This window comes from Oncorhynchus mykiss, chromosome 12, assembly GCF_013265735.2.
Source record: "Oncorhynchus mykiss isolate Arlee chromosome 12, USDA_OmykA_1.1, whole genome shotgun sequence".
In the NCBI taxonomy this organism is placed as follows: domain Eukaryota; kingdom Metazoa; phylum Chordata; class Actinopteri; order Salmoniformes; family Salmonidae; genus Oncorhynchus; species Oncorhynchus mykiss.
Window position 1 is genome coordinate 71,371,019 of NC_048576.1, and position 27,712 is coordinate 71,398,730.

The 27,712-nt window shown below is 45.1% G+C and overlaps 2 protein-coding genes across 5 annotated transcripts in view; one reads left to right on the plus strand and one right to left on the minus strand.

The window, feature by feature from the left end:
• LOC110538958 (SRC kinase signaling inhibitor 1) overlaps positions 1-27,350 on the minus strand; it is a 172,162-nt gene extending 144,812 nt beyond the window's left edge. Inside the window, exon 1 of the mRNA XM_036938280.1 lies at positions 27,154-27,350. Within this exon, the coding sequence (XP_036794175.1) occupies positions 27,154-27,283 (130 nt within the window). The 5' untranslated portion in view covers positions 27,284-27,350. The remainder of the gene's footprint in view (positions 1-27,153) is intronic.
• Positions 10,190-13,680, plus strand: LOC110538220. Of its 4 annotated transcripts, none has more exons than XM_021624888.2 (2): positions 10,190-10,689; positions 11,808-13,680. In XM_021624888.2, the coding sequence occupies exon 2, from the start codon at positions 11,815-11,817 to the stop codon at positions 13,165-13,167; it is 1,353 nt and encodes a 450-aa protein (XP_021480563.2). In that variant the 5' UTR covers positions 10,190-10,689; positions 11,808-11,814; the 3' UTR covers positions 13,168-13,680. The 4 variants fall into 4 exon arrangements, with proteins under 4 accessions (XP_021480563.2, XP_036794177.1, XP_021480565.2 ...); XM_036938282.1 differs by having other exon boundaries at positions 10,199-10,638; XM_021624890.2 differs by having other exon boundaries at positions 10,199-10,499.
• Positions 27,351-27,712: the final 362 nt, after the last annotated feature.

The window sequence follows — 27,712 nt, forward strand, 5'->3', positions numbered from 1 at the left end:
CTTTCTCTACCAAAACTCTACCTCTCTCTCCTCTCTGTATGCTGTGTCTTCCCCCTCTCTCTCCTCTCTGTATGTTGTGTCTTCCCCCTCTCTCTCCTCTCTGTATGCTGTGTCTTCCCCCTCTCTCTCCTCTCTGTATGCTGTGTCTTCCCCCTCTCTCTCCTCTCTGTATGTTGTGTCTTCTCTCTCTCCTCTCTATATGCTGTGTCCTCCCCCTCTCTCTCCTCTCTGTATGCTGTGTCTTCCCCCTCTCTCTCCTCTCTGTATGTTGTGTCCTCCCCCTCTCTCTCCTCTCTGTATGCTGTGTCTTCCCCCTCTCTCTCCTCTCTGTATGTTGTGTCTTCCCCCTCTCTCTCCTCTCTGTATGTTGTGTCTTCCCCCTCTCTCTTCTCTCTGTATGCTGTGTCCTCCCCCTCTCTCTCCACTCTGTATGCTGTGTCTTCCCCCTGTCTCTCCTCTCTGTATGTTGTGTCTTCCCCCTCTCTCTCCTCTCTGTATGCTGTGTCTGTCTCTCCTCTCTGTATGCTGTTTCTTCCCCCTCTCTCTCATCTCTGTATGCTGTGTCTTCCCCCTCTCTCTTCTCTCTGTATGTTGTGTCCTCCCCCCTCTCTCAGACACGGTCTGTTCTAAATCCTGGACCACTGATTTTTCTGGTTCAATCTGATAACTATTCACACGCCCCTAACTCTCACATATCATATGTGTCATACATTACACAGTAAGTGTGTGTGTGTGTTTGTGTGTGTGCATGTTTGCTTGTGTGCATCTGTGCTGCTGTGTGTGCATCCGTGTGTGTGTGTGTGTGTGTGTGTGTGTGTGTGTGTGTGTGTGTGTGTGTGTGTGTGTGTGTGTGTGTGTGTATAGAACTTCTATCGATTCTCCCCTCATTTAATTGTAGTAAATACAACAATTTCCTGTCCAATATTCCCTTATAACCTACAATATTACATTGATTATAGCGCATAAATCTCACAAACTCACAAATTGCCCTCAAGATATAACTGAATCAAAAACTCTTACTTAACAAAACATCCATTTGCTGAAGTCATCTATTTTTTACACACTACCCACAGGGCACAGACATCAATTCGATGTCTATTCCATGTTGGTTCAACGTAATTTCATTGAAACAACGAGAAAACAATGTTAATTCAACCAGTCTGTACCCAGTGGATATTCAGGACACACGACAGTGGACAGTGGACACAGGACAGTGGACAGTGAACATTCAGGACATTCAGTGCTCAGACTGCCACACACACAGCTTTCAAATCAACTGGCACAAAATGTTGGGCAACTCAGCTACTACATTTTATAATGAGATAAAGTTGTAGTAATGATCTACAAAGTGTCGTTAACACATGCCATATAAATGAACTATTAATGCACAGTGTATGGTAAGTGTATGTAAGTGTATGGTAAGTAAGTATGTATCAAGCGTGTCCGAGTAGGACTGCTGATCTAGGAACAGTTTTACATTTTGGATCAAAATAACGAGGTTCACATGGGCAGGGGGGACCTGATCCTAGATCAGCACTACTACTGTGAGAGGCTTTATGAAGCAGGCCCCTGGTGCTGAGAGCAGGTGCTGAGCAGTGTCCCAGGGGGCTGGGTGACTCATGAAGGACCTCAGCTTCTACAGGACATCTGGAGTCTCTTCAGCATTACCTAGGAATCATTCAAACACACCCAGACCGTCACCACCTGACCACACACACACACACACACACACACACACACACACACACACACACACACACACACACACACACACACACACACACACACACACACACACACACACACACACACAGACACATACATATAAACACACACTCATAAACACAGACACACATACACACTCATAAACACACATATGCACACACACATATACACACAGCAGGAGGGCTCTGTGACACACACACACACACATATACACACAGCAGGAGGGCTCTGAGGGACACACACACACATATATACACACAGCAGGAGAGCTCGTAGGGACACACACACACACACATATATACACACAGCAGGAGGGCTCTGAGGGACACACACACATACACACAGCAGGAGGTCTCTGAGGGACACACACAGAGACACACAGCAGGAGGGCTCTGAGGGGGACACACACATATGCACACACACAGACACACAGCAGGAGGTCTCTGAGGGACTCACACACATATACACACACACAGACACACAGCAGGAGGGCTCTGAGAGACACACACACATACAAACAGCAGGAGGGCTCTGAGGGACACACACACAGACACACAGCAGGAGGGCTCTGAGGGACACACACACAGACACACAGCAGGAGGGCTCTGAGGGACACACACACATATACACACACGCAGACACACAGCAGGAGGTCTCTGAGGGACTCACACACACAGACACACAGCAGGAGGGCTCTGAGGGACACACACACACAGACACACAGCAGGAGGGCTCTGAGGGACACACACATATACACACACGCAGACACGCAGCAGAAGGGCTCTGAGGGACACAAATACACGCACTGAGAGGATACACAATGGACAGGAGACACACACACACACACACACAGACAGACACGCAGCAGGAGGGCTCTGAGAGACACACACACACAGACACACAGACACACAGCAGCAGGGCTCTGAGGGACACACACACATACAAACAGCAGGATGGCTCTGAGGGACACACACACAGACACACAGCAGGAGGGCTCTGAGGGACACACACACATACACACACAGACACACAGCAGGAGGGCTCTGAGGGACACACACACACGTATACACACAGCACGAGGGCTCTGAGGGACACACACACACAGACACACAGCAGGTGGGCTCTGAGGGACACACACACATATACACACACGCAGACACGCAGCAGAAGGGCTCTGAGGGACACAAATACACGCACTGAGAGGATACACAATGGACAGGAGACACACACACACACACAGACAGACACACAGCAGCAGGGCTCTGAGGGACACACACACATACCCACACACACACACAGCAGGAGGGCTCTGAGGGACACACACAGACACACACACACACAGCAGCAGGGCTCTGGGGGACATGCACACACGCACTGAGAGGATACACAATGGACAGGAGACACACACACAGACAGGGTAGGACACACACTTCTCAAGAGGACACAGGTATGTAGGTGAACGCAATTTTGGACCCCCTTGTGGAGCATGAAATAATTGTAACTAATTTTTGCTATTGTTCTTTTTTTACATCCGTTAGACAGAAAATGCAAATAAATGATTGAATGATTATGAACATGGTCTTTTGCCTGCTAATGCCTGCAATTCAGTGAAGAAAACGATATGACAACAATAATGTCTAATGTAACTGGCCCCTCTAACAGTACAACTGGCCCCAGCTTGGCCCCCCCAGTTGAAATGGTCTAGAACCGCCACTGTGAACGTTACATGCGAACAGACTGCTAATGAAAAGGCATGATCACTATCTCGTATGTGTTCAAGTGTGTAACCAAGGTGAACCCCTCTCATGTGATGAGTAACGATGCCTAAGACCTGAAGACTTGCAAGTCTAACATTGCCTTAGGAGCCATGGGTGTGTGTGTGTGTGTGTGTGCGTGTGTGCGCGTGTGTGTGTGTGTGTGTGTGTGTGTGTGTGTGTGTGTGTGTGTGTGTGTGTGTGTGTGTGTGTGTGTGTGTGTGTGTGTGTGTGTGACTACTGCTTACCATCCCCTTCCTCACTTAATAGCTAGAACTGGGTCTGGGCTGTGTCTATAGGCTTTTAGTCTAATGGGTTGATGACAACTGACTAAAACCAAAATGCTTTTTAGGTACACAAACAAATAAGTGAAACCATGCTAGACTCAAGAAAGTGTTTGTGTGTCTCTGTCTGAGTGTGTGACTTACTTCGCTGGTGAGCCAGTGAGTTTCTGTGTGTTTGTGTCAACATGGCAGAAAAAGGGCCAATGTGATGAGAGAATAATAATGACTGCTAATTAGTGCCTCTGTCTTCTGCATCCAGACATGAGTTTTATTGTACTTCCGTATACCAGAGTTTTACTGATCTCCAGCTGCATGTATCATCTTACAGAGGGGGAAAGCACCAAAACAAAGTTGTTTTTTATATTTCATTTGTTTTTGGAAGGCAGAGCCAGGAAAGGCATAAACCAATAAGGAGAGGTCCACAGTGACATGCAGCTAACTTTTCCCTGGCATGTTCTACTATGGCAGGGAAGCAGAATGTTTTAAATACAAGCGGAGCCCTGGGAGCGCAGACCGCATCAATAATTCTGGGGCTGTATGAATATCTGACGCTCCATTCCTGGGGTTGGTGTCAGCAGAGTCGTGAGTGGAAAAAAATAAGTGATTTACGCTGTTACCCAAGTTTATAGCTGATGCACACATTCTACCTGTATTATAATCTGGACAGGGGTTGGACTGAAGTAGGGCAGGCCAGCCCTCTGGAGGGGTGTGTGTGTGTGTGTGTGTGTGTGTGTGTGTGTGTGTGTGTGTGTGTGTGTGTGTGTGTGTGTGTGTGTGTGTGTGTGTGTGTGTGTGTGTGCACGCGTCTGAGCGTGTGTGTGTGTGTCTGCCGGCTTGCGCGTATGCGTGTGTTGAACAATAAACACAAACACAGCCTCGTCTTGATTTATCCTTTTTTTAAATTGAAGTAGTTCTGTCCTTGAGCTGTTCTTGTCTATTAATGTTCTGTATTATGTCATGTTTCATGTATTGTGGAGACCCCAGGAAGAGTAGATGTTTTTGCAACAGCTAATGGGGATCCTGATAAAATACCCAATATTGACCCTCTGTCTCGTTCAAAGTAGATACCATCTCTGGGGCATCTGTTTGGCAGCAGGGGGAGTGGAGCAAGCCGTGGTCGATGTGCCCCTCTCTCTGCCAACACTGATTGGGCGCTAGCCTTTCATTACAGTCCTGCTGCCATTGTTGTCGGTCCACAGGAGGGGAGCGAGGCACTGCCATCCAGAAGAGGGACTCATCCTTTTCCCGTCCGGCCCATCGATTGGCATAGTACCCTGGTGAGCTGAGATACGGCCGGTGTGGGACAAACAGCTCCCCTGGCCTGGCAGACTACAGTAGCAGAACACCTGGCTGACTACAGTAGCAGGACACCTGGCATGCCAACCCCAACGGAGCAGCTGCAGGGAGCTACACTGACACGCTCGGCCACTCACTGCAGAGCTGGAGATAACAGCGCAATCAGCAGTAAACACAGGTCTCTGATTAACAATACACAAACACACAGACACAAACACACACATACACACACACACACACACACACACACACACACACACACAGGTTTCCATCCTGCCGACACAGAGAAGGGGTCATAAGGTCAGAGCTGCTCCAGTTAGTTTTTCAAACAGGTGTTGGTGGATTTGTGTTGGATGTGTTGCCGACGGGGATGGGAACGCGCGCAGAACGACGTGAGCTGTTGCTCGGAAGTCTGTCTGGGTAAACAGAGGAAACGGATACATTCACTGTGCTAGAAACAGAGAGCTAAAAGCCTTTTGAGGGAGCAACGGACTCTTCAAACGAACACAAAAACATGCCGTGTGTGTGTGTGTGTGATGTACTCTCTCTCTCTCTCTCTCTCTCTACGTAGTGTGCAGTAGAGGAAATTGGCCGGTGCAGGGTGTGAGTGAATGAGTGCAGTGGTATTACCGTGGCGATGCCAATGTGATAAGCAGCACCGATGTTTCGTTCCACCGCTTTATTTCACAAGTGCTGGTTGAAGCCGGCTTCTTGTCTCCACATACCCCTTTACTATCTATCCCCACCCCACTTCAACCTCTCAGCATCCACAACTACACTGGTGAGATCACGTGTTTCTGGTTTCCTAGTGACCGGTGGAGGAAAGAGGAAGTGGGAGGAGGGAGAGGGATGTGGAGGTGGATTTTCACCTTCTGTGTGTGTGTTTGTGTGTGTCTTTGTGTGCGTTTGTGTGCGTTCATATGCGTGCGTGCGTGTGTGCGTGAGTGTGTGTGTGTTTGTGTTTGTGTGTGTCTCTGTGTGTGTTTGTGTGCGTTCGTTTGCGTGTGGGCGCGCGCATGTGTGTGTGTGTGTGTGTGTGTGTGTGTGTGTGTGTGTGTGTGTGTGTGTGTGTGTGTGTGTGTGTGTGTGTGTGTGTGTGTGTGTGTGTGTGTGTGTAAATGGTGCTCAATATGGGCGGTAGAGGAAACATGTTTCCCAGCCATTACAGCATTCCCACTGAGCTCCGTGTTTGGCAAAGCGGACCTCCACACCCCCCTACTCCCTCCTCTAGAGGAGTGTTATTGAGCAAGGTCAAACATCAGGGGCCTTCCTCTCCCGGCAAAAAACAGCCCTGGAAAACCCCCAGTCACTCTTGCTACACACAGTAGCTGCCAATAACACACACACACACACACACACATACACCCTGGTTCATTATAACCTTTATATGCATCTCTAGTTGTATATCTTCTCTTCACATAATATGATAACTCCCTCTCCCATTACTCTCTATGCTGATTGCTTTCCTCTCACTGCCATTAACAGACACACACTGTGGTCCTCCCACTCACCCACTCACTGTCACTGGCATCTGAACAGTCTTTTCTTCAATGTGAACAAAGTACAGTCTACAGTCTGCGGATTACTTTCTAGTGTGTTCTCCACACAGGCTGAATACACAATAACATCTGGACACAGTGTTAAACACACCAACACCCAATTAGAGCCAAAGAGATTGTCAGATGATGATAATTAAAGCCAGACCTGAGAGAGGACAAGCCTTGAGAGAGGACAAGCCTCCACACACACACACACACACACACACCACGTGACAGGTGTGACTCATTTGCATGTAATCAGAAACAGGAATTTCTAATGGCTAATTGACTGGTCATGTGATTTGAGCTGAACGTATTTATACCCCCCGCCCACAGGAAATAATGCAGTCTGGAGGCATGGTGGAGCCTTGTGTTAGAGAGCTTATGGATGATGCATTCAGTGAGAGAGCACATGGCTAATGGAGTTTGTGCTGTAAAAAAGATGGACACCTGCCTGCTGGGCTGTGTCGCTTCCTTTGTTTTCTCTGTCTTGGTTTGTATGTGTCTATGTTGGTTCTAACTAGGTTTTTAAAGCTAAACGTAACCAAAAATTATATTTATGTCATTGAAATATGAAGACAAAGAAATGTAATTGAATTGAGACAAGGAAGTGTGCTGGAACCGTGATGAAAACCATGCCTTAAAATAAATGTGTTAAACTGTCATTGTGTTGACTGCCTCTGCATCACTCGGCCTGCTCAACCCAGACTTAGAACCAGTCACTATTCACCTTGTGATACACACACACACACACGCAGTTACAGAAGTTGTGGCCAATCTGGCCAGTCTATATCTTTGTTGACTGTAAATAGTGGACCAAACAGCTAATGTAGTGGGCTGTGTTAAAGCTGTGTTAAAACAGCTTGTGTATTGGGCTGTGTTAAAGCTGTGTTAATACAGCTAATGTATTGGGCTGTGTTGAAGTCCTTCCTTTCCCATTAGTGCTTTAGACTGAGTCATAGGAGATAGATGCCACCCAGCTAATGGATCAGGAGACACAACGCCTCTCTCTCTCCTACAGCCCTATGCTGCTGGAATGTGGTGAAGACCTGACCTTTTCACACACCACTCTCTAATGCTTTATGGCACTGCCCTGGCAACCATGGAATTCACGTGCATTAATGTGTCATCATCGGTCATCGCTCACATGGCTATCATGGAAATGACATTTAGGGGTTTTGTGGCTATTGCTGTGAGGCTTAATCTATGTTAAAGGTATATTATTTTAAATCCATTCCGAAGAAATCCTCCCATTAAACTATAGCCTACTGGATAATTGAAGTAAATTTGTAGTTCCTCTAGTTTGAACCAAATGCTATTTGCTGGTTAGTACTCATTAATATATTACAGTAGTAAGATATGAACAGGATTCCTTGTGGAAAGGGTCATTCCTGGTGGAGAAGATGAGAAATGAATTGACTTGTGTGCCACAAGGTCACAGCACTGAACATACTTCTGTCCAGCAGAGACTTATGTTCACATGAGGAGGCACAACCCACGCACGCACAAGCACACACATTTTCTCTCACACAAACAAACAAGCCCTCATTTCATTAGAGTATTGCTGACTGTTAGAAATGCACTGTGTTTTACCAGTAATTGTTGTTGGGTTCTAGTTGGAAATGTTGCTATACTAGAAGTTAACGGGTACATGTATGAGGAACGTACTGTATATGGTGGGGTCATTAGAGGTTGAATAAGTTATTTTGGTCTGGAAAGTTACTAAGTAATGAAAAAGGTAATCATTTGGTTGCGGTCACTGATAAGGTAGGATACCTGTGGAGTAGTGAGGAATGGGGGCTGAGGTCAGGTCAGGTTAGCTGAAGGGAGAAGGACAGTTTTATTACACACATCACTTAACTTCCTGCCTAGCAACAAATATGTATTGTTTAGAGGAGCAAGGAGGAGACTCTACCTAAAGGAGGGTATGAATACTTGTGCTGGTTGGAATCATGTCTTTGTCTTTGCAGCAGTTTGACCCCGTGGGTGAATAAACTTGGTTTGAGATTTGACTAGTTGTCCGTTAGTTTTTTCACTCTGTTTGTCAGAACCTAACATTGTAGAACAAAGTTTATTTAAAGAAAACATGAAATATACATAAAAAATAAAAAAAAATCTAGATATTATGTGTAGGTCATATCGCCCAGCCCTAACCTGGAACCAAAAAGGGTTCCTCCAGGGGTTCTCATATGGGGACAGCCGAAGAACCATTTTAGGACTTAGATAGCAAATGTTTTCTAAGAGTGCAGTTGTGTGGCATGTCTTTCTCAGACATGCTGAATCTTAGTATGTCCTAGGCTAAAAATAAGCCTTCCACAACCATAAGACCCACTAATAATGTAATTATTTTACAACAAATAGTTTAACCTACTTTCTTTTCAATAATCTCTGATCTGGCTTTCAAGTCTGTCCATGAAAATGCCCCTTTTGTAAAAAAAAAATATATATATATATATATATATATATATATACAAAACCATGCATAATGCACATGAACTAAGAATAAGTAGCTTCTAGTAGCAGGCATTATAGAAAATGTAACAATCGCTCAAGCATAAGCCTACGTGCTAGGAAGTAGCCAGCTAATCTTTATATTTGAAGTTCAGCTAACTTGGACCTTTTTGCTAGCTAACAAGTTAGAACTGTCTGTCTCCAACTGTGTGAACATCATACTAGCCTGTCCACCTTGTTAAGATGTTGAAATCAAGTGGTCTACCTTATTTCTCAGAAATAGAACGAGTTGCCAATTCCTTATAGAACTGGGTTTTATGTTTATAGCACATTTATAAAACACAGACAAGAGAGCTAGTATAACAGTCTTCGGGCTAAAATGCTGCTAGCAGTTTCCCAGAATCAATGTTCATTGATACTCCCGTTTTAGTAGTGTCTGCGTGCAATATGAGGAGTTGAGACATAGTGTGTCTGATTAAATGGGAAGGTGCTCTACAACAGAAAGGGAGTGAATGAAACGAGACCAAAAAGACAACAGGAGAACAAGAGGACATAAAGGCTCATAAAAACGTGTGATACAGACATTTGGAATACCGCGCTAAAACATACCTTTGAATTAATCAAATTAGATACCTTATTCCAGGTACAACATTTTGGTTCCAGGTAGACCCCTTTCAGGTTATGGAGAACCCTTTTTTCTAAGAGTGTGGTAGTAAACCGCAGGGGGTGGAGGTGATGGGATTATTTAAACGTGGAAGGCAAAGCAGACTATCCTTGATGATGCTGCCTGACAATTTTTGCAAACGGATGCATTTCCGTTTGCAGTAAATGTCAGCGTTTAGCTGGAGGAAGGAGGGAGAAGCAGAGGGAGAAAGGGCCTGCCGTGGCTGCTTTGTATTCTGGACCAACCATTTCACTGTCATTTGGTAGGAATGAAAAGCAGAAATACACTGTGTTTTACCATGAATTGTTGTTGTGTTCTAGTTTGAAATGTTGCTATACTAGAGGTTAACGGGTACATGTATGAGGAACGTACTGTATATGGTGGGGTCATTAGAGGTTGAATAAGTCGTTTCGGTCTGGAAAGTTACTAAGTAAGGGAAAAGGTAATCATTTGGTCGCGGTCACTGATAAGGTTGAACAGCTGAGGAGTAGTGAGGAATGAGGAACGAGGTCAGGTTATGTTAGATGAAGTGAGAAGGAACAGTTTCATTACACACCTTACTTAACCCCAAAAGGGTTCTACCCGAAACTAAAAAGTGTTCTCTTATGGAAACAGCCGAAGAACGCTTTAGGAACCCTTTTTTCTAAGAGTGTGGTAGTAAACCGCAGGGGGTAGAGGTGATGGGAGAAGAACAGATGAGATGGTGGTCTGTCGTACTGAGGGAGAAGTTGGTTGATGCATGCAAAGTCTGAGCAGTGGAACGCAACCTCTGCTCAAGTGTAAAAAGGTGAACCTCCTGTTATAACTGATTGCGACTTGGGGGCATACAAAAACACACACCTGAGCGGTCTGCCAGGTTGGTGGGTGAAAGTGTGACTCATTTCCTTTCCTGGAGACGTCAGTCTTCTGCTGGGCTGTAAAAGGAGGTGAGGTGGTTCCGTGTTCACTAGGTCAGAGGACGGTTCACCAGGAACACGGTCAGAGAATATCATTTTCTAATGCATACATACTTTTTCTCTTAAATGCTCTTTATGCTCACATTATTTATGTGCAGTTAGGAATTGTAAAATGCCTAACAGTGTTTATGATCTTATAACTTGTATCTGATTACAATGAAAAGCATTTTTTCCCCCTAAATGCTCACTTGTATTACCCTTGCAGTTACGAATTGTACTGCAAATTCTTAACAGCAATTGAGCTCGGAGGAAGGAAAGACAAAAAAAAGCTCCAATAGTGGACATTAGGACGAGGAATTGCCAGGGATATTATCACGATACTTAGGTGCCCATAACATTATGAATTGCAATTCTCATGATTCTATATGTATTTGACAACTGCACTGTTAGTTAGGGGCCCGTAAGTAAGCCATTCACTGTCAGGTCAACCACACCTGTTGTATTCAGCGCATGTGACCAATACGATTTGATTTGTGATTCAATACTGCGTTTATATTGCAATTTGATCTTTTCAAACATGTTACTCACTATAAGTCTGCTGCACAGAGACAAGAGAGAGCATGAGAAAAAGAGTTTTGATCGATCAGGGAAATAAAAGTGCTGTTTAACAACGGGAGGTCCTCGGATAACTAACTAAACACAGCTAAACATGAACAAAACACAGGTGGTGGAGCATGACAATTACACCGTGAGATACTGCAATAGAAAGCGTCTGTTTATTTCCTGTATCTAGGCAACAATATACAGCAGCCATAACTCGCTACCGACAGTAGCAAAAAAAGGACATCTATATATACAAATCCCTTATTTGCTACGTTTGCTGTACATAGTTCTACGTTACTATTTTTGGTACCTGCATAAGCACAGTATACATGATCCCATTTCTAGCTCCAGGACGGTGGCAGTTTGAAAAAAGGGAAAGTTGATTGTGCTGATTTATTGGCGCATTGAACCATGTCGTACACTGTAGTTTAAAAACTCTGTGGGTAGTGCTAAAAAAAAACAGCATATTTGAATTCTCCATCTTTATGCACCTTAGCCATTGTAATCAATTGCAATCAATCAATCCATTTTTCCCCCCTCAATTTCTCCCTAGGTTGTACTGCTGCCATCATACAGTCTGTCTCTCTCTCTCACAGGATTACCATGGAGAGAAAAGGCTTGCGTTGCATCTTTGTCTTGTTGCTACCACTGGCCTTAGAGTCTGCAGACATACCTGTCCTTAACTCAACAAAAGACCTCAGGAACATCGAGTTTGGCCACAGATTCCCTCGTCATGGCCTAATGCTGCTACACTTCGTCTCGGGCGGCCTAAACGTCGATAACGACGATACACTCATACCAACGTTCTTACCAGAAAGGGGAGACTGGGGCTTCCATCACTTCAATAACTATGAAGTTTTTCCACAACTGCAAAATCAGAACAGACAGGGTTACTACGAAGTCGGGAATATCAACACACCAACAGCATACTCACTTGATCCTTATGTCACTCTCAGCTACTACCTTACCCCAGGAAACTTAGAGAGGAACATGGACAGGTTAGTTGTCAGAACAAGCCCCAACAGTCCACTGTTAGAGGCAGTCTACATCACTCAGCACTATCGAAGAAGCAGTGAGTATGACCACAAAAACACCTACCAGATCAGCCCCGCCCTCCTGAGGGAGATCAGGACCCTCTCGCAAAACTGGGTGAACAGTGAGGACGTGTTTCTGTACGCTGCCGGTTATGACGTAGACTCCAGAACCTTCACATGGAACTGCTCTGCCACTGATAGCACATACACGGTTGAAGACACAGGCAGAATGACTCTAAATGAGTCCCCTGCTATAATGAAAGGGGCCGTGGTGAATGACCACCACACAGCGTGCTATGCTGTTGTGCTCCAGGTGAAATCCACAGAAAGTGGGTACGCCCGGCTCAGATGGGCCAATGTCCCTGACAGCCTACTTGATGTGGGGGTGATGCTGGCACTCTTTAATAAAGATGGAAAGAATCTGTTATCTCGCTCTCTTGACACGCGTAGCTACGGAACCTATGACACCAACCAGTACCTTAACCACGGGCTACAGGTCAAGCTCCTCTCCAAGGACGGGTCAGATGTCTTCATGAGAGGACCTAAGTATGATGACGCAGACAGGAAGGTTCCTGTTGGCATCGAGGGGTATGACGCCAGTCTGCAGCTCTACACTAAAGACGGCTACGGATGCGCTCGCCTGTTCATCAAAAAGACCTTCACTGATTGGAAGACTGATTTAAGACTGAAGTACTCGTGGGTTGGATTCTACACCAATCACAACTATTCTAGTCATTGTTACTATACTTACCAGTATGCTATCTATTTCACTAAACAGGATGACACATATGATATATATGATAAATATGATATATATTCGTATGAGTCTAGTTTGTCCATTCAACCTGGAGCTCAAGCTCGATTCTTCCTCAAGGAAACATATGATCAAACTCTGGCAAAAACTAAACCATGGGAATGGTAAAAAGGTGTCTGGAGGATTGCTGGTATTAGTATTAGTGTCTCCAGTCATGAGCGAGGTACTTAACCCCTCAGACTGTTGAGCGAAAACAGTCATTTAGGGAGAAACCAGCAGAATCTTACAACACTTGGAAAGAAATTGGAAAGCAACTGTGTTAATTTAAAGCACCCAACAGAGAACACCTCAGTCATGTGATTAACAAAGAGCCCTGTCTCTACCGCTTACACAACACCACGCCGTCTCCGTGGCGACAGGGAGCAGCCAATCACCATGCTGACGGCAGTAGAGAGCAGACAGGATTGGACACATCTGACCCTTCTGTAACTCAGAGACCGATTAGACTACTACTAAAATATGTTTAGTCTCAGGTATTAAGATGGAGATGTAGGGAGAGTGAATGTTTGTTATTGACCTCTGTCATTGCCAACAAAGGGTATATAACAAAGTATTGAGATAAACTTTTGTTATTGACCAAATACTTATTTTCCACCATAATTTGCAAATAAATTCATTAAAAATCCTACAATGTGATTTTCTGGATTTTTTTTCTCATTTTGTCTGTCATAGTTGAAGTGTACCTATGATGAAAATTACAGGCCTCTCTCATCTTTTTAAGTGGGAGAACTTGCACAATTGGTGGCTGACTAAATACTTTTTTGCCCCACTGTATATGGATATATATATTTACCCCAAACATATATGGGGGATTGGAAATGATTCAGACAATTACATTGATGGAAGCAACAATCTTTCTGCAATAATAGAGCTGATCCACCCCTTATAAAAATCATTTTTTTTTATAACAAAAAAATACTATTAAAAAACACTTAAAAACCCCAATTTGTAGATGGATACGTCAACCCATTGTCTAAGTATCCACCATGAGTAAAGTAAATCGGTCAGTCTATTAAAGATACTATAATTTGTGTTGAAATTGTACTGGCTAAATAACATAGCAACCGTCTGGTTGCGAATAAAGATAGAGAGAGATTAACTGAGATTGACATTTTTGGCAAATAAAGTAAGCAAATCTTCAGTAAGATAAAAGAATGCTACTTTTCCAACAGTCATAGGCTTTGACGGCTTGGCAGGATAGAAATGGTCAACAACAAATCATCAAATGTGATTCATTTCAATAAAGCTCATTTCAGGACAATTATGGGGATGTATTTCGTCATGATCTGTAAACACACTTAGGCCTACAGCTTAGTGTATTACAAAAACATATACATCAAAATGAACTGCTGTGGAAAATCAGAATAAAATATTCTGACTTCCATGATGATACACAGACATAAAAATCTACCCTGTTGTGATCTTAGTATGAAAACAGGGACCTTTGATGAACACATGTAATCTTCAAACCCTTGAATCATTAATGACCTTCAAAGCTTAGTAGTACAACTGTGACCGATTCCTGATACACGCTATTCCTTTTGGAAGGATCCAATCTCAAACACAGAGAGGAGAGGAGGTCATGTGATTGGTTGGGAGAACCCCTGACTTCTCAAAAAAAACAACAAAAAAAAACAGTGAAACTAGGGAGGGAGTATGAAAGGAGGGAAGGCTGTCCCAATCAATATATGAGAGTAAAAGTTGGCTCTGTAGAAGCTCTGTCATCCATCTTCTCCCACAGTGCTGAAGCCCCTATGAATGCAGAGAGAACCTGTAAAGACCATCTGCTGACAGAGAAGGGTTGAGCACCATCACACACTGTTCTAAACCAGTACGCGGGCTCTCTCTCAGACACACACACACACACACACACACACACACACACACACACTGTTCTAAACCAGTACGCGGGCTCTCTCTCAGACACACACACACACACACTGTGACAAGGACACTGTAAGAACCGCTCCTCCTTCATGGAACAACAGCAGGCCTAATTGATTGTAGACGAGCTGGGTGTCCTGAAGGGTAGCCTATCGCCTTGTGTGTCTGTGTTCTGAACATACTTTGTAATGCATGTGTTATCTGGTTTGCTATCACTACATTGACGCAAAGCTACTCCCAGTTGGTTCAATTACTTCCAAAAAGCCCTCAAACCAAACAGCTATGCTGCCATAAAAGCATTGCATCATCACCAGCCAATCGGCAGACAGCAGTCATGTGCTTTGTGAAACAAAGACCTGGGGAATAAGCAGGTGCATGGCAAGAAAACAATGAAATATAGTCACATACCGTATAGTATAGACAAATACACAGACACAGTACAGAAAAATGCATAACATTAAAGCACACACACACACACACTCATAGGTTTCGCAATTGCTATTCCCTGCTTGAAATAGGCCCATGGATAGACTGAAATGTTTGCTTGTGGCTGTATCTCTTCGATTCACGCAAGTGTCTCGTCTAATGAAGAGGAGAGAACAAATAAATAGAGAGGAGAGAGCAGATGAACAGAGGAGAGAGCAGAGGTACACAAGCCTTCTCAAGTGTCCTTTTAAATAACTACTCTAAGAGCTACCTTCAGATACTGTTGCATTAGCCCTCTGCCAAGGCAGGGTGAAGCTGTACACACGCACGCACAACCACACACTGACACACACACACACGCGCACGCACGGACACGCACACACAAGAACACGCACACACACACACACGCGCACACACTTCACTCCACTCATCCCCTCATACAGTAGGCTGTGTTTGTTATCCTTCCGACATCGACAGTCATGCCGTGGTATTAGAATGTTTCCCTCCCTCAGAGTAGTGTTATCTCCCACCCATACAGTGTTACAGCATCCTGTCACTAGCAGCATGCCTACCACTTCCCTCTGACATGACTTCTGCTCACTGGTGACAATCACTCAGCACACACATGATGTGTGTTGAACTCAATCCCACATAAACCCTACTACACAACGTTGTTGTGGGCACAAAGCTCGGGCCAAGATCGGATCCCTCTGCTCCAAGGTATCAGTAGGGGAACTAGACTCAATGCAGGCTACTGGGCTGTAGCATACCTCTCCTATTAGTGCATTGTTTCTGTAACATGGTTTCTGTAGTGTGTATTGGTCAACCTCAGTCAAGGGCTTAAGATAGACTTGCTTCCGTTTCATCATTAGAAACTGAATGTTGATATTTTCAGGCTACTTAAAGCTGGCCTTCAGTTACCTCACTCAGCAAGTTGGCTACAGGCATACGGCCGACCTCGCCTGTGTCCCAAATGGCACCCTATTCCCTACATGGTGCACTACTTTGACCGGAGGCTAGGAGGCTATGATCAAAAGTAGTGCACTAGGTTGGTAATAAGTGGCATCTGGGACGCAGGCCCTCATGTCTGTTTGGAGGAAAAGAAGCCAGTGGCTTAGCTATTCAGCCTACTAATCCATTTCAATCCCTCCAAAAACCAGACAGCAGATAAAACCCCAAGAACGAACAGAATGAAGGATAGCGGACAGACAGAGTCCAACGCAGCCCCGGCACATTTTGTTCTGGATATGACCGTTGACCAAAGGCATTTTGGATACGGCAGTTTCTTTCTTTCTTTCATCTCTTGACCCTTTTTGAAAGCGGATTTTCCTTTTGAGGCAATTCAGGTTACGCGTTCTGGAAGGCGACATCAATAGAATCACACCTGTCTTTGGATCTAGTGTAAGCTCAGTCAGGACCAAGTCATCATCACTAAGAGAAAAGACACTCGTTCAACTCCACCTCTCTCCTCTACAGTACTCTGCCATCTTCATTGTCATCCACATCCTTCGATTACTTGCAGTGCATTTGGAAAGTATTTAGACCCCTTGACTTTTTCCACACCTTGTTACTTTACAGCCTTATTCTAAAATGGATTCAATTATTGTTTCCCCTCATCAATCTACACACAGTACCCCATAATGGCAAAGGAAAAAAGTTGTTTATTTTTATTCTTGCAGATTTACAAAAAATAAAAAACATAAATACCTTATTTACGTACGTTTTCAGACCCTTTGCTATGACACTCAAAATTGAGCTCAGGTGCATTCTGTTTCCATTGATCATCATAGGGGGGATCCATCGATTGGACATGATTTGAAAAAAATAAACACCTGTATATTATACAGTTGAAGTCGGAAGTTTACATACACTTAAGTTGGAGTCATTAAAACTTGTTTTTCAACCCCTCCACAAATTTCTTGTTAACAAACTATAGTTTTGGCAAGTCGGTTAGGACATCTACTTTGTGCATGACACAAGTTATTTTTCCAACAAATGTTTACAGACAGATTATTTCACTTATAGTTCACTGTATCACAATTCCAGTGGGTCAGAAGTTTACATACACTAAGTTGACTGTGCATATAAACAGCTTGGAAAATTCCCCAAAATGATGTCATGGCTTTAGATGCTTTTGATAGGCTAATTGACATAATTTCAGTCAATTGGAGGTGTACCTGTGGATGTATTTCAAGGCCTACCTTCAAACTCAGTGCCTCTTTGCTTGACATCATGGGAAAATCAAAATAAATCAGCCAAGACCTCAGAAAACAAATTGTAGACCTCCACAAGTCTGGTTCATCCTTGGGAGCAATTTCCAAATGCCAGAAGGTACCACGTTCATCTGTGCAAACAATAGTACGCAAGTATAAACACCATAGGACCATGCAGCTGTCATACTGCTCACGAAGGAGATGCGTCCTGTCTCCTAGAGATGAATGTACTTTGGTGCGAAAAGTGCAAATCAATCCCAGAACAACAACACAGAACCTTGTGAAGATGCTGGAGGAAACAGGTACAAAAGTATCTATATCCACAGTAAAACGAGTCCTACATCGACATAATCTGAAAGGCCGCTCAGCAAGGAAGAAGCCACTGCTCCAAAACCGCCATAAAAAAAAGCCAGACTACAGTTTGCAACTGCACATGGAGACAAAGATCGTACTTTTTGGAGAAATGTCCTCTGGTCTGATGAAACAAAAATAGAACTGTTTGGCCATAATGACCATTATTATGTTTGGAGGAAAAGGAGGAGGCTTGCAAGCCAAAGAACACCATCCCAACTGTGAAGCACGGGGGGTGGCAGCATCATGTGTGGGGGTGCTTTGCTGCAGGAGGGACTGGTGCACTTCACAAAATAGATGGCATCACGAGGGAGGACAATTATGTGGATATATTGAAGCAACATCTCAAGATATCAGTCAGAAAGTTAAAGCTTGGTCGCTAATGGGTCTTCCAAATGGACAATGACCCCAAGCATACTTCCAAAGTTGTGGTAAAATGGCTAAGGACAACAAAGTCAAGGTATTGGAGTGGCCGTCACAAAGCCCTGACCACAATCCTATGGACAATGTGTGGGCAGAACTGAAAAAGCGTGTGCGAGCAAGGAGGCCTACCAACCTGACTCAGTTACACCAGCTCCATCAGGAGGAATGGGCCAAAATTCACCCAACGTATTGTGGAACGCTTGTGGAAGGCTACCCGAAACGTTTGACCCAAGTTAAACAATTTAAAGGCAATGCTACCAAATACTAATTGAGTGTATGTAAACGTCTGATAAAAACTGAATGACATTTCACATTCTTAAAATAAAGTGGTGATCCTAACTGACCTAAGACAGGAAATTTTTACTTGGGTTAAATGTCAGGAATTGTGAAAAACTGAGTTTAAATGTATTTGGCTAAGGTATATGTAAACTTCTGACTTCAACTGTAAGGTCCCACAGTTGACAGTGCATGTCAGAGCAAAAACCAAGGCATGAGGTCGAAGTAATTGTCCGTAGAGCTCTGAGACAGGATCGTATCGAGGCACAGATCTGGGGAAGGGTACCAAAACATTTTTGCAGTATTGAAGGTTCCCAAGAACACAGTGGCCTTTATCATTCTTAAATGGAAAAACTTTGGAACCACCAAGACTCTTCCTAGAGCTGGCTGCTCGGCCAAACTAAAAATAATTGGGGGAGAAGGGCCTTGGTCAGGGAGGTGACCAAGAACCCGATGGCCACTCTGACAGAGCTCCAGAGTTCCTCTCTGAAGATGGGAGAACCTTCCAGAAGGACAACCATCTCTGCAGCACTCCACCAATCAGGCCTTTATGGTAGAGTGGCCAGACGGAAGCCACTCCTCAGTAAAAGGCATGTAACAGCCCTCATGGAGTTTGCCAAAAGGCACCTAAAGACTATCAGACCATGATAAACAAGGTTCTATGGTCTGATGAAACCAAGATTGAACTCTAGTCACTCTCTACGGTGAAGCATGGTGGTGGCAGCATCATGCTGTGGGGATGTTTTTCAGCGGCAGGGACTGAGAGACTAGTCAGGATCTAGGGAAAGATGAAAGGAGCAAAAATACAGACCGATCCTTGATGAAAACCTGCTCCAGAGCGCTCAGGACCTCAGAAGGTTCACCTTACAACAGGACAACGACCCTAAGCACACAGACAAGACAACACAGAAGTGACTTTGAGACAACTCTCTGAATGTCCTTGAGGGACAGCGTCATACCCGAATACATTGTATTGTCTATCAACCTTGTGTCTTTGTACTGCTCCTGGCCTGTTCTTCCCCCAACCGTTACTTACACTACCATCTCATCTCTCCTAAAATCTCCTTTATTCTATCATTTCTTTCATCCTCTCTCTCATCCTCCCTATCACTCTCTTCTCAATTCGTTTTCCCTCTAGCAACCAGACAGTCCCTGGTTGATGGGAAAATAAGAGCAGTGGAAGGGGAGGGGAAAAAAAGAGGGGAAGAAAAAAACAGAGAGGGAGGGAAAGAAAGGTAGCAGAATTCCCCAAGCTATATTCCTCCCTCCACTCTGAGCAGTCAGCCATCCCTCCCTATTCCCCTTTTCTCTGCCTCTGTGTTCCCCTTTTCTCTGGCTTATCAAAGACGCACATCGATCCCATTAGGGCTAAGGCATGCCTCAAGCATTTTTTTATCCATCCATTTCTGTCTTTACATCCCCCACCCTCCGACATACACACACCCTCTCACTCCTCTCTTGCTCTCACTCTCTCTAAGAATTCATCTTTCTTACACTTGTCTCCCTCCATTTTCAGGGGTGTTTCAGCAAACCAAACCTATGCACTGCTTTTTCCAGTTTGGAGAGAGAGCGAGAGAGAGAGAGAGAGAGAGAGAGAGAGAGAGAGAGAGAGAGAGAGAGAGAGAGAGAGGCGTCAAAAGCACACCAGCAGGAAACAGTGCCAACCCACTCACTCCTCCATTAACAGCACCATCCCATTTTACACACACACAAACAAATTGACTGTGCTCTACACACCCATTCATTTCCATCTCACTTTCTCTCTCTCCCTCTCTCATACACAATCCTTGGAACGCTTCACTTCCCCGAGGCTTCCCATGAGGCTGACAGATGCAGCTGTTGTCACCGCCACCTCCACACACCGGTATTTCCACCTTCTGTTCACCTCACACACACACACAGTCAAACATACACAGTCTCTCTCACACACACACACACACACACACACACACACACACACACACACACACACACACACACACACACCAGCATCTCCTGCCTCAGTAATGACCGTTCTATTCCCTCAGCTCTGCACAAGCCCCTTCCCATTTCCCGGCTCTTCCGCACATGCATGCATCCTGCAACCTCCACCCAATCCCTCCAGCATCTCCCAGTATCTCTCTCATCCACAACCCCACATCCCCTCTCTCTTTCCCCAGCCACCCTGCATCCTTGTCCCCGTCAGAGCATCACATTCTAGCAATGCCTCATCGCCAGCGCCCACATCCAACCCCCCACTCCCTGCTGGTAGAGTATCTGATAGCACAGACCAGCAGATTGGAAAATATAACACATTGTAAAATAAAATCGAGCTGCTACTTATGTACACATGGAGATAGTAGCGTTGACATGCCTTGGGATGGTGCATTGCCCATGCTGCGACGCGGACAGCTGGAGCCGAGAGTGATCGCGTTTCCTGTTCCTCCTCTTTTTTCTCCTCCCTCCTGTCCCTCACGTTCTCTTCTTCACACAAGCGTTTAGTCTCTCCTTCCTCGTGCCGTTCCTGCTTCCTATTCGTTCCTCTCCTTCTTCCGTCCTCCTTCCCTTTGTCTCTCTCTCTCCGTTTTCCTCTTGCTCTCTTGGATCCTCCTCGGCGAGATGGCTGTGATCCAGCAGCCGAGCTCTGATAGCTGTGAGCGTGTGTGTGTGTGAGAGAGGCGTACTCTTTAGCAATAAGTGCCTAAGAAGTGAGTGTGTGTGCCTGTGCAGAGATGCTCAGCACATGGCTAAGAATGAACAAAAATGTTGTTCATGATAGTTTATTGTGCTCACTCTGTCTCTTTCTCTCTCAATCTCTCCTGTTTCTCTCCATTGCACACCTCTCTCTCTTTGCATCTCTCCCTCTCTCTTAAAGGCACAGGCAGTGCGTTGCATTGCTACAGTCCTGGGGGCGCATCTCTCGCACCGAGAGATGATATGGTAACCAACAGGAGCCAAGGGACTTGGTCTTGTGGAGCTCAGAACCAGAGCTAGGAGGAGGTGGGTGGAGAAACGCTCCCCAGTAATGAGAGAGGAGGCTGGGGGAGAGAATGATCCTTTCTAGGTCCCTCAACCACACACTCAATCTGAGGAAGATTGAGAGAGAGAGAGAGAGAGAGAGAGAGAGAGAGAGAGAGAGAGAGAGAGAGAGAGAGAGGAGAGATGGTGTACTGTACCAGGAGTCTTTGGCCCATGCAGAGAGGAAATGAGAGAGAGAGAGAGAGAGAGAGAGAGAGAGAGAGAGAGAGAGAGAGAGAGAGAGAGAGAGAGAGATGGTGTACTGTACCAGCAGTCTTTGGCACATGCAGAGAGGAAATTAGGGAGAGAGAGAGAGAGAGAGAGAGAGAGAGAGAGAGAGAGAGAGAGAGAAAGAGAGAAAGAGAGAGAGAGAATGGAGATGGTGTACTGTACCAGCAGTCTTTGGCCCATGCAGAGAGGGCATTAGCTCACTATCACAGCCAGTGTTATGCTCTGTCAGCCCACTTTCCCACTCCACTGACCACAACAATAAAGTTATGAGTTCAGTTTCATACTTATAAAAAATGGTGAGGTGAAAATACCGCCCTGTGACTGGAGCAGCTCGGGATAGCTCTGTGGTGGGCGGGCCAGAGGCAAGGTTACTCTTGACAGGCAGCTGCAACACAATGTAAGTCCACAGGGATACGAACCTGAGAGGGGGTGACATGATGGAAATGTGGAGAGTAAAGGTTACCTTGGTAACCCTGGCATCGCTGTTATCAAATGTTATTAGTCACATGCTCTGAATACAACACCTTACAGCGTAATGCTTACTTACGAGCCCCTAACCAACAATGTAGTTTTAAAAAATATGGATAAGAATAAGAAATTAAAGTAACAAGTAATTAAAGAGCAGCAGTAAAATAACAATAGCGAGACTATATACTGGTACAGGTCAATGTGCGGGGGCACTGGTTAGTTGAGGTAATATGTACATGCATAGATGATAACAACCAAGAGGAGCAGCGATGTAAAAAAGGGTGGGGGAGCAGAGCAAATAGTCTGGGTAGCCATTTGATTAGGTGTTCAGGAGTCTTATGGCTTGGGGGTAGAAGCTGTTTAGAAGCCTCTTGAACCTAGACTCCGGTACTGCTTGCCGTGCGGTAGCAGAGAGAACAGTCTATGACTAGGGTGGCTTGAGTCTTTGACAATTATTAGGGTCGACCTCTGACACCGCCTGGTATGGAGGATGTCAGGAAGCTTGGCTCTAGTGGTGTACTGGGCCGTTCGCACTACCCTCTGTAGTGCCTTGGGGTCAGAGGCCGAGCAGTTGCCGTACCAGGCAGTGATGCAGCCAGTCAGGATGCTCGATGTTGCAGCTGTAGAACCTTTTGAGGATCTGAGGACCCATGCCAAATCTTTTCAGTCTCCTGAGGGGGAATAGGTTTTTTCGCACCCTCTTCACGACTGTTTTGATGTGTTTGGACCATGTAAGTTTGTTGGTGATGTGGACACCAAGGAACTTGAAGTTCTCAGCCTGCTCCACTACAGCCCCGTTGATGAGAATGGGGGCGTGCTCGGTCCTATTTTTCCTGTAGTCCACAATCATCTCCTTTGTCTTGATTACGTTGAGGGAGAGGTTGTTGTCCTGGCACCACACAGCCAAGTCTCTGACCTCCTCCCTGTAGGCTGTCTCGTCGTTGTCGGTGATCAGGCCTACCACTGTCATCGGCAAACTTAATGATGGTGTTGGAGTCGTGCCTGGCCATGCAGTCGTGAGTGAACAGGGAGTACAGAAGGGGACTGAGCACGCACCTCTGAGGGGCCCCTGTGTTGAGGATCAGCGTGGCGGATGTGTTGTTACCTACCCTTACCACCTGGGGGTGGCCCATCAGGAAGTCCAGGATCACGTTGCAGAGGGAGGTGTTTTGTCCCATGGTCCTTGGCTTATTGATGAGCTTTGAGGGCACTATGGTGTTGAACGCTGGGCTGTAGTTAATGAATAGCATTCTCAAATAGGTGTTCCTTTTGTCCAGGTGGGAAAGGGCAGTGTGGAGTGCAATAGAGATTGCATCATCTGAGGATCTGTTTGGGCGGTATGCAGATTGGAGTGGGTCTAGGGTTTCTGGGATAATGGGGTTGATGTGAGCCATGACCAGCCTTTCAAAGCACTTCATGGTTACAGACGTGAGTGCTACGGGTCAGTAGTCATTTAGGCAGGTTACCTTAGTGTTCTTGGGCACAGGCACTCTGGTGGTCTGCTTAAAACATGTTGGTATTACAAACTTGGACAGGGAGAGGTTGAAAATGTCAGTGAAGACACTGTGCTTCCCTTTGTAGTCTGTAATGGCTTGCAAGCCCTGCCACATCTGATGAGCGTCAGAGCCGGTGTAGTACGATTCAATCTTAGTCCTGTATTGACGCTTTGCCTGTTTGATGGTTCATCGGAGGGCATGGCAGGATTTCTTATAAGCTTCCAGGTTAGAGTCCCGCTCCTTGAAAGCGACAGCTCTAGCCTTTAGCTCAGTGCGGATGTTGCCTGTAATCCATGGCTTCTGGTTGGGGTATGTACGTACGGTCACTGTGGGGACGACATCATCAATGCACTTATTGATGAAGCCAATGACTGATGTGGTGTACTCCTCAATGCCATCGTAGGAATCTTGTAACATGTTCCAGTCTATGATAGCAAAACAGTCCTGTAGTTTAGCATCTGCTTCATCTGACCACTTTTTTATTGATCTAATCACTGCTGCTTCCAGCTTTAATTTTTGCTTGTAAGCAGGAATCAGGAGGATTCGTCTACGTTACCTCTATGACTCTTTTCGTCTCTTAGGAGATTTGTCACTGTAAGCATTTATGTATTCTTCTGTTGTCTGGGCAACATACACCTCTCAGACATGAACACAGCCAGGATCTAGGGCAGAGCCCAGCTACATACACAACAACAGTTTACAAATAGAAAAATCTATATGGCTATGATTTTTCGTTGCACGTAACAACATGGTATCTGACAGAACAAGGTAAAGTATGAGCCACCAGTGGTGAAATCACGCACGCTATAGCGAGGGTCAGGGACACACCAAGGTCGAGGGAAAGAACCACAGGCATTATGGGTGAGAGGAAGATCCTGAGCATTGTAGTCGAGGGACCAAGATTGAGGGGCGAGTGGGAAGAGAGTACAGCCGCTAATGGACTGTGAAAGATGGAGGAGAGAGAAGAGGAGGTGAAATGCCAGAAGATGGAAAGAGATAAGAGGAGGAAGGAGAAAAATAGTTTTTAATGATCGGATTGATAAATAATGTATGGAACAGCCAGGATGCCCAGAACTTTAAGAACATGCTGGTCTGTCTGTCTGTCTGTCCATCCGTCCGTCCGTCCGTCTGCCTGTCTGTCTGTGGTCCAGCTGGTTTACAGGCAGAGAAAAACATGAGCCTGTTGCCTGCTGTCACTCCATCTCTATTGGAAACAGAGTCAGAGGCATGGATGGTAGAAGCCTGCTGTACTTCACATAACATACCACAGTGTTCCTTCCCGAGGAGGGAGGGAGAGAGAGACATCTCCTGAGTCCACGCTAATATCCCAGTCACTCCCCTGTGTTATACAAGCTTATAAGAGCTGCCAGTCTTTGGACTCGCGTACACAGGCACAAACACGCCATTCTGCATTCCACTCTGAGATCATCAAAATAATGATGATAATAATGATAATAGCCGGTAATGATTGTCATGATGGGAATGATTTTCACTTATCATCATCATAAACAAATTGGGTGGTTGTGTGCCACAATGTGTCATGGCAGGTTTGATTTCCACCGAGTGAGTGAGAGAGAGAGAGTGGGGGGTTGACATTATTACAGGTACTCAAAAGCCCAATATGGAAACAAGTATGTACATTTTCTATACCGTACTTAGTCCGCCAATCCTAATCAGTTACGATGGATGGCAGCTGGGCAGTGACATTTCACAACATGCCATGACAAAACACAAAGCCAACTATGGGATATCCCATATTTATCAGTCATCTATCGTTCTAAACCCAAACAATTAGCCAGTCACTACTCCGATGAACCTCTCATGGCCAAGGAGAGATAGGCCCTACTAGTGACAACAAGCCCCCAGAACAACAAATAGGCCTAAACTAAAGTACTGTATTACAGCTACAGACAGAAAACAAAAAACTCATTTCACTGTAATTTAGTGCAGCTCCCTCGGGCTCTTTGTATGGCAGCAAGGTGATGTGCTTAATATAGTTTTGTGGAGCGCAGGAAGAGGATGTCTTCGGTGGCCATTCAAAATCATTCAGGCCTAGATCACTGTGTGTAGACTACAAGGGGGAAGGAACACCTGACTGGACTGCACAAACAGTCCAGCTAAACAAAACAACAAATTCAACATTGCACATACAAATGAAGGCTTAATGCTGCCTACACTATGACCTTTTCAAAAGCCCCAGAAGGACTCTAACAGTTGTAGGTTACACCAAGTTAGTGGGACACCAACATGAGGGTCCTGCCTTTAAAAGACCATTGGGAGGCCTATTATATAACATAGAGATGCTTCTCTATAGCTCAACATCAAAGTCCTACGTGGCTCACTTGTTAGAGCGTGGTGCTTGCAACGCCAGGATTGTGGGTTTGATTCCCACGGGGGACCAGTATGAAAATGTATGGACTCACTACTGTAAATGTTATGCTATACCAAACATGTTTTGAAAACAGAAATCTCATAATTAAGGCTACATACTCACTGGCAAAAACATGTAGCCTATTGGCTACTATGGAATGAGGGGCAGGGTTGCATGGCCATGGGCTTCTTCTTTAAATTGCGTATTTTTGACCTTAACTGGAGAGCAGAACATTTCAACAATGTTTGTCACAAACATTCTCCGGTTGGACTAACATTTCTTTTTGAATTGTTGTGTGCATAGTAGGCTCAAGCTATTTAATGTAGTTGTTGGTAGGTTGTTCTGCCAAAGTGCAGACACATTTTCACCAAACGGTCAATGAAAAAGAGAAGAAAAAAACGCGAGGCACCTGCACAGGCCACGCAGACAGATGGAGACCAATTGCCTCTAAAAAAAAGAACCACGTTGCAAAAAAAAAGCAATTCCGTTATGACGAAATGAAACCTTTTTCCCCCCATGTCCTCCTAAACTAGGCTACCTAAGGCTACATTAAGTGAGAGATGTTTGTGGCTTTTTCGTCAAAGATGGATTAGACTCTAGAGTATGCTAATTTCAATTGTTCATGGCCTCTCAAAATGCGCTGACATTTATGACAGTCCGCTGTCTTTTTCATCTTCGGCAACTTTGTACACCACTGTGCCTTTGTCTGCAAGGGCTTCAATCAGCATACAAATGTGATGCCCATGCAAGGCATGAACGGCAGCGATCTAAATGTCATCAGAGATTTTTTAGAAATTCCTAGAACATGGCTGCAATCATGTTTTCTCAATTATATTCCAGAGAAAACTGGCCCTATTCTTACACATGTTATCTGTGTTATCATGTATGTTTGTCCCTAAAGATTCTTGCTTGCATGAAATTACATATGTTCTCTGTGTGTGGATGAAGAAAACATTACCATTAGCAGCCATGGCAGCAGCCAGTAGGAGTTTTGCCTGGGGGCTTTCTCTCATCGGGTCGTGGTTGTGGATTGAGTGAGGCCAGGGGAACTGGTTGTTGGTCAAATTGCTGAGGAGGCCGAGCTTCATCGGAGCAGCCCTGCAATGTTCTGCTTGACTGCAGGCTCGGCTCCTGCCCTTCTAATAACATGACATATACTGTTAGCCTCTTCACTCTGCAGCTGACTTCATTTGTAGTGAAATGTTGTCCTACCCTGTACCCACTCTAACCGCCTCCTCTCCTTGACATCCACTGCTTTTCAGTTGGCTCTTTAATGATGTGTTGAATTAGATGTAGGCCTACCAATCCTCCCCACCCACAAAACTAACCCACATACCCATCACTGTCACTTTAATGGACATGCACATCAATCGGGGGGAAATCTGAGTAACTGCCTTGCACTTTGTTACTTTCTTAGTACAAGTCTCTCTGCATGCTGGCTGGGGAAGGGGGGGGACACACAGTGGCAGATTTACAATTAGGTAGAAGAGGCGATTGCCTCAAGTCTCACATCATCA

Bases quoted from the DNA above. Each gene is read 5' to 3' on its own strand.
- LOC110538220 (XM_021624888.2), top strand. From the start codon at position 11,815: ATGGAGAGAAAAGGCTTGCGTTGCATCTTTGTCTTGTTGCTACCACTG.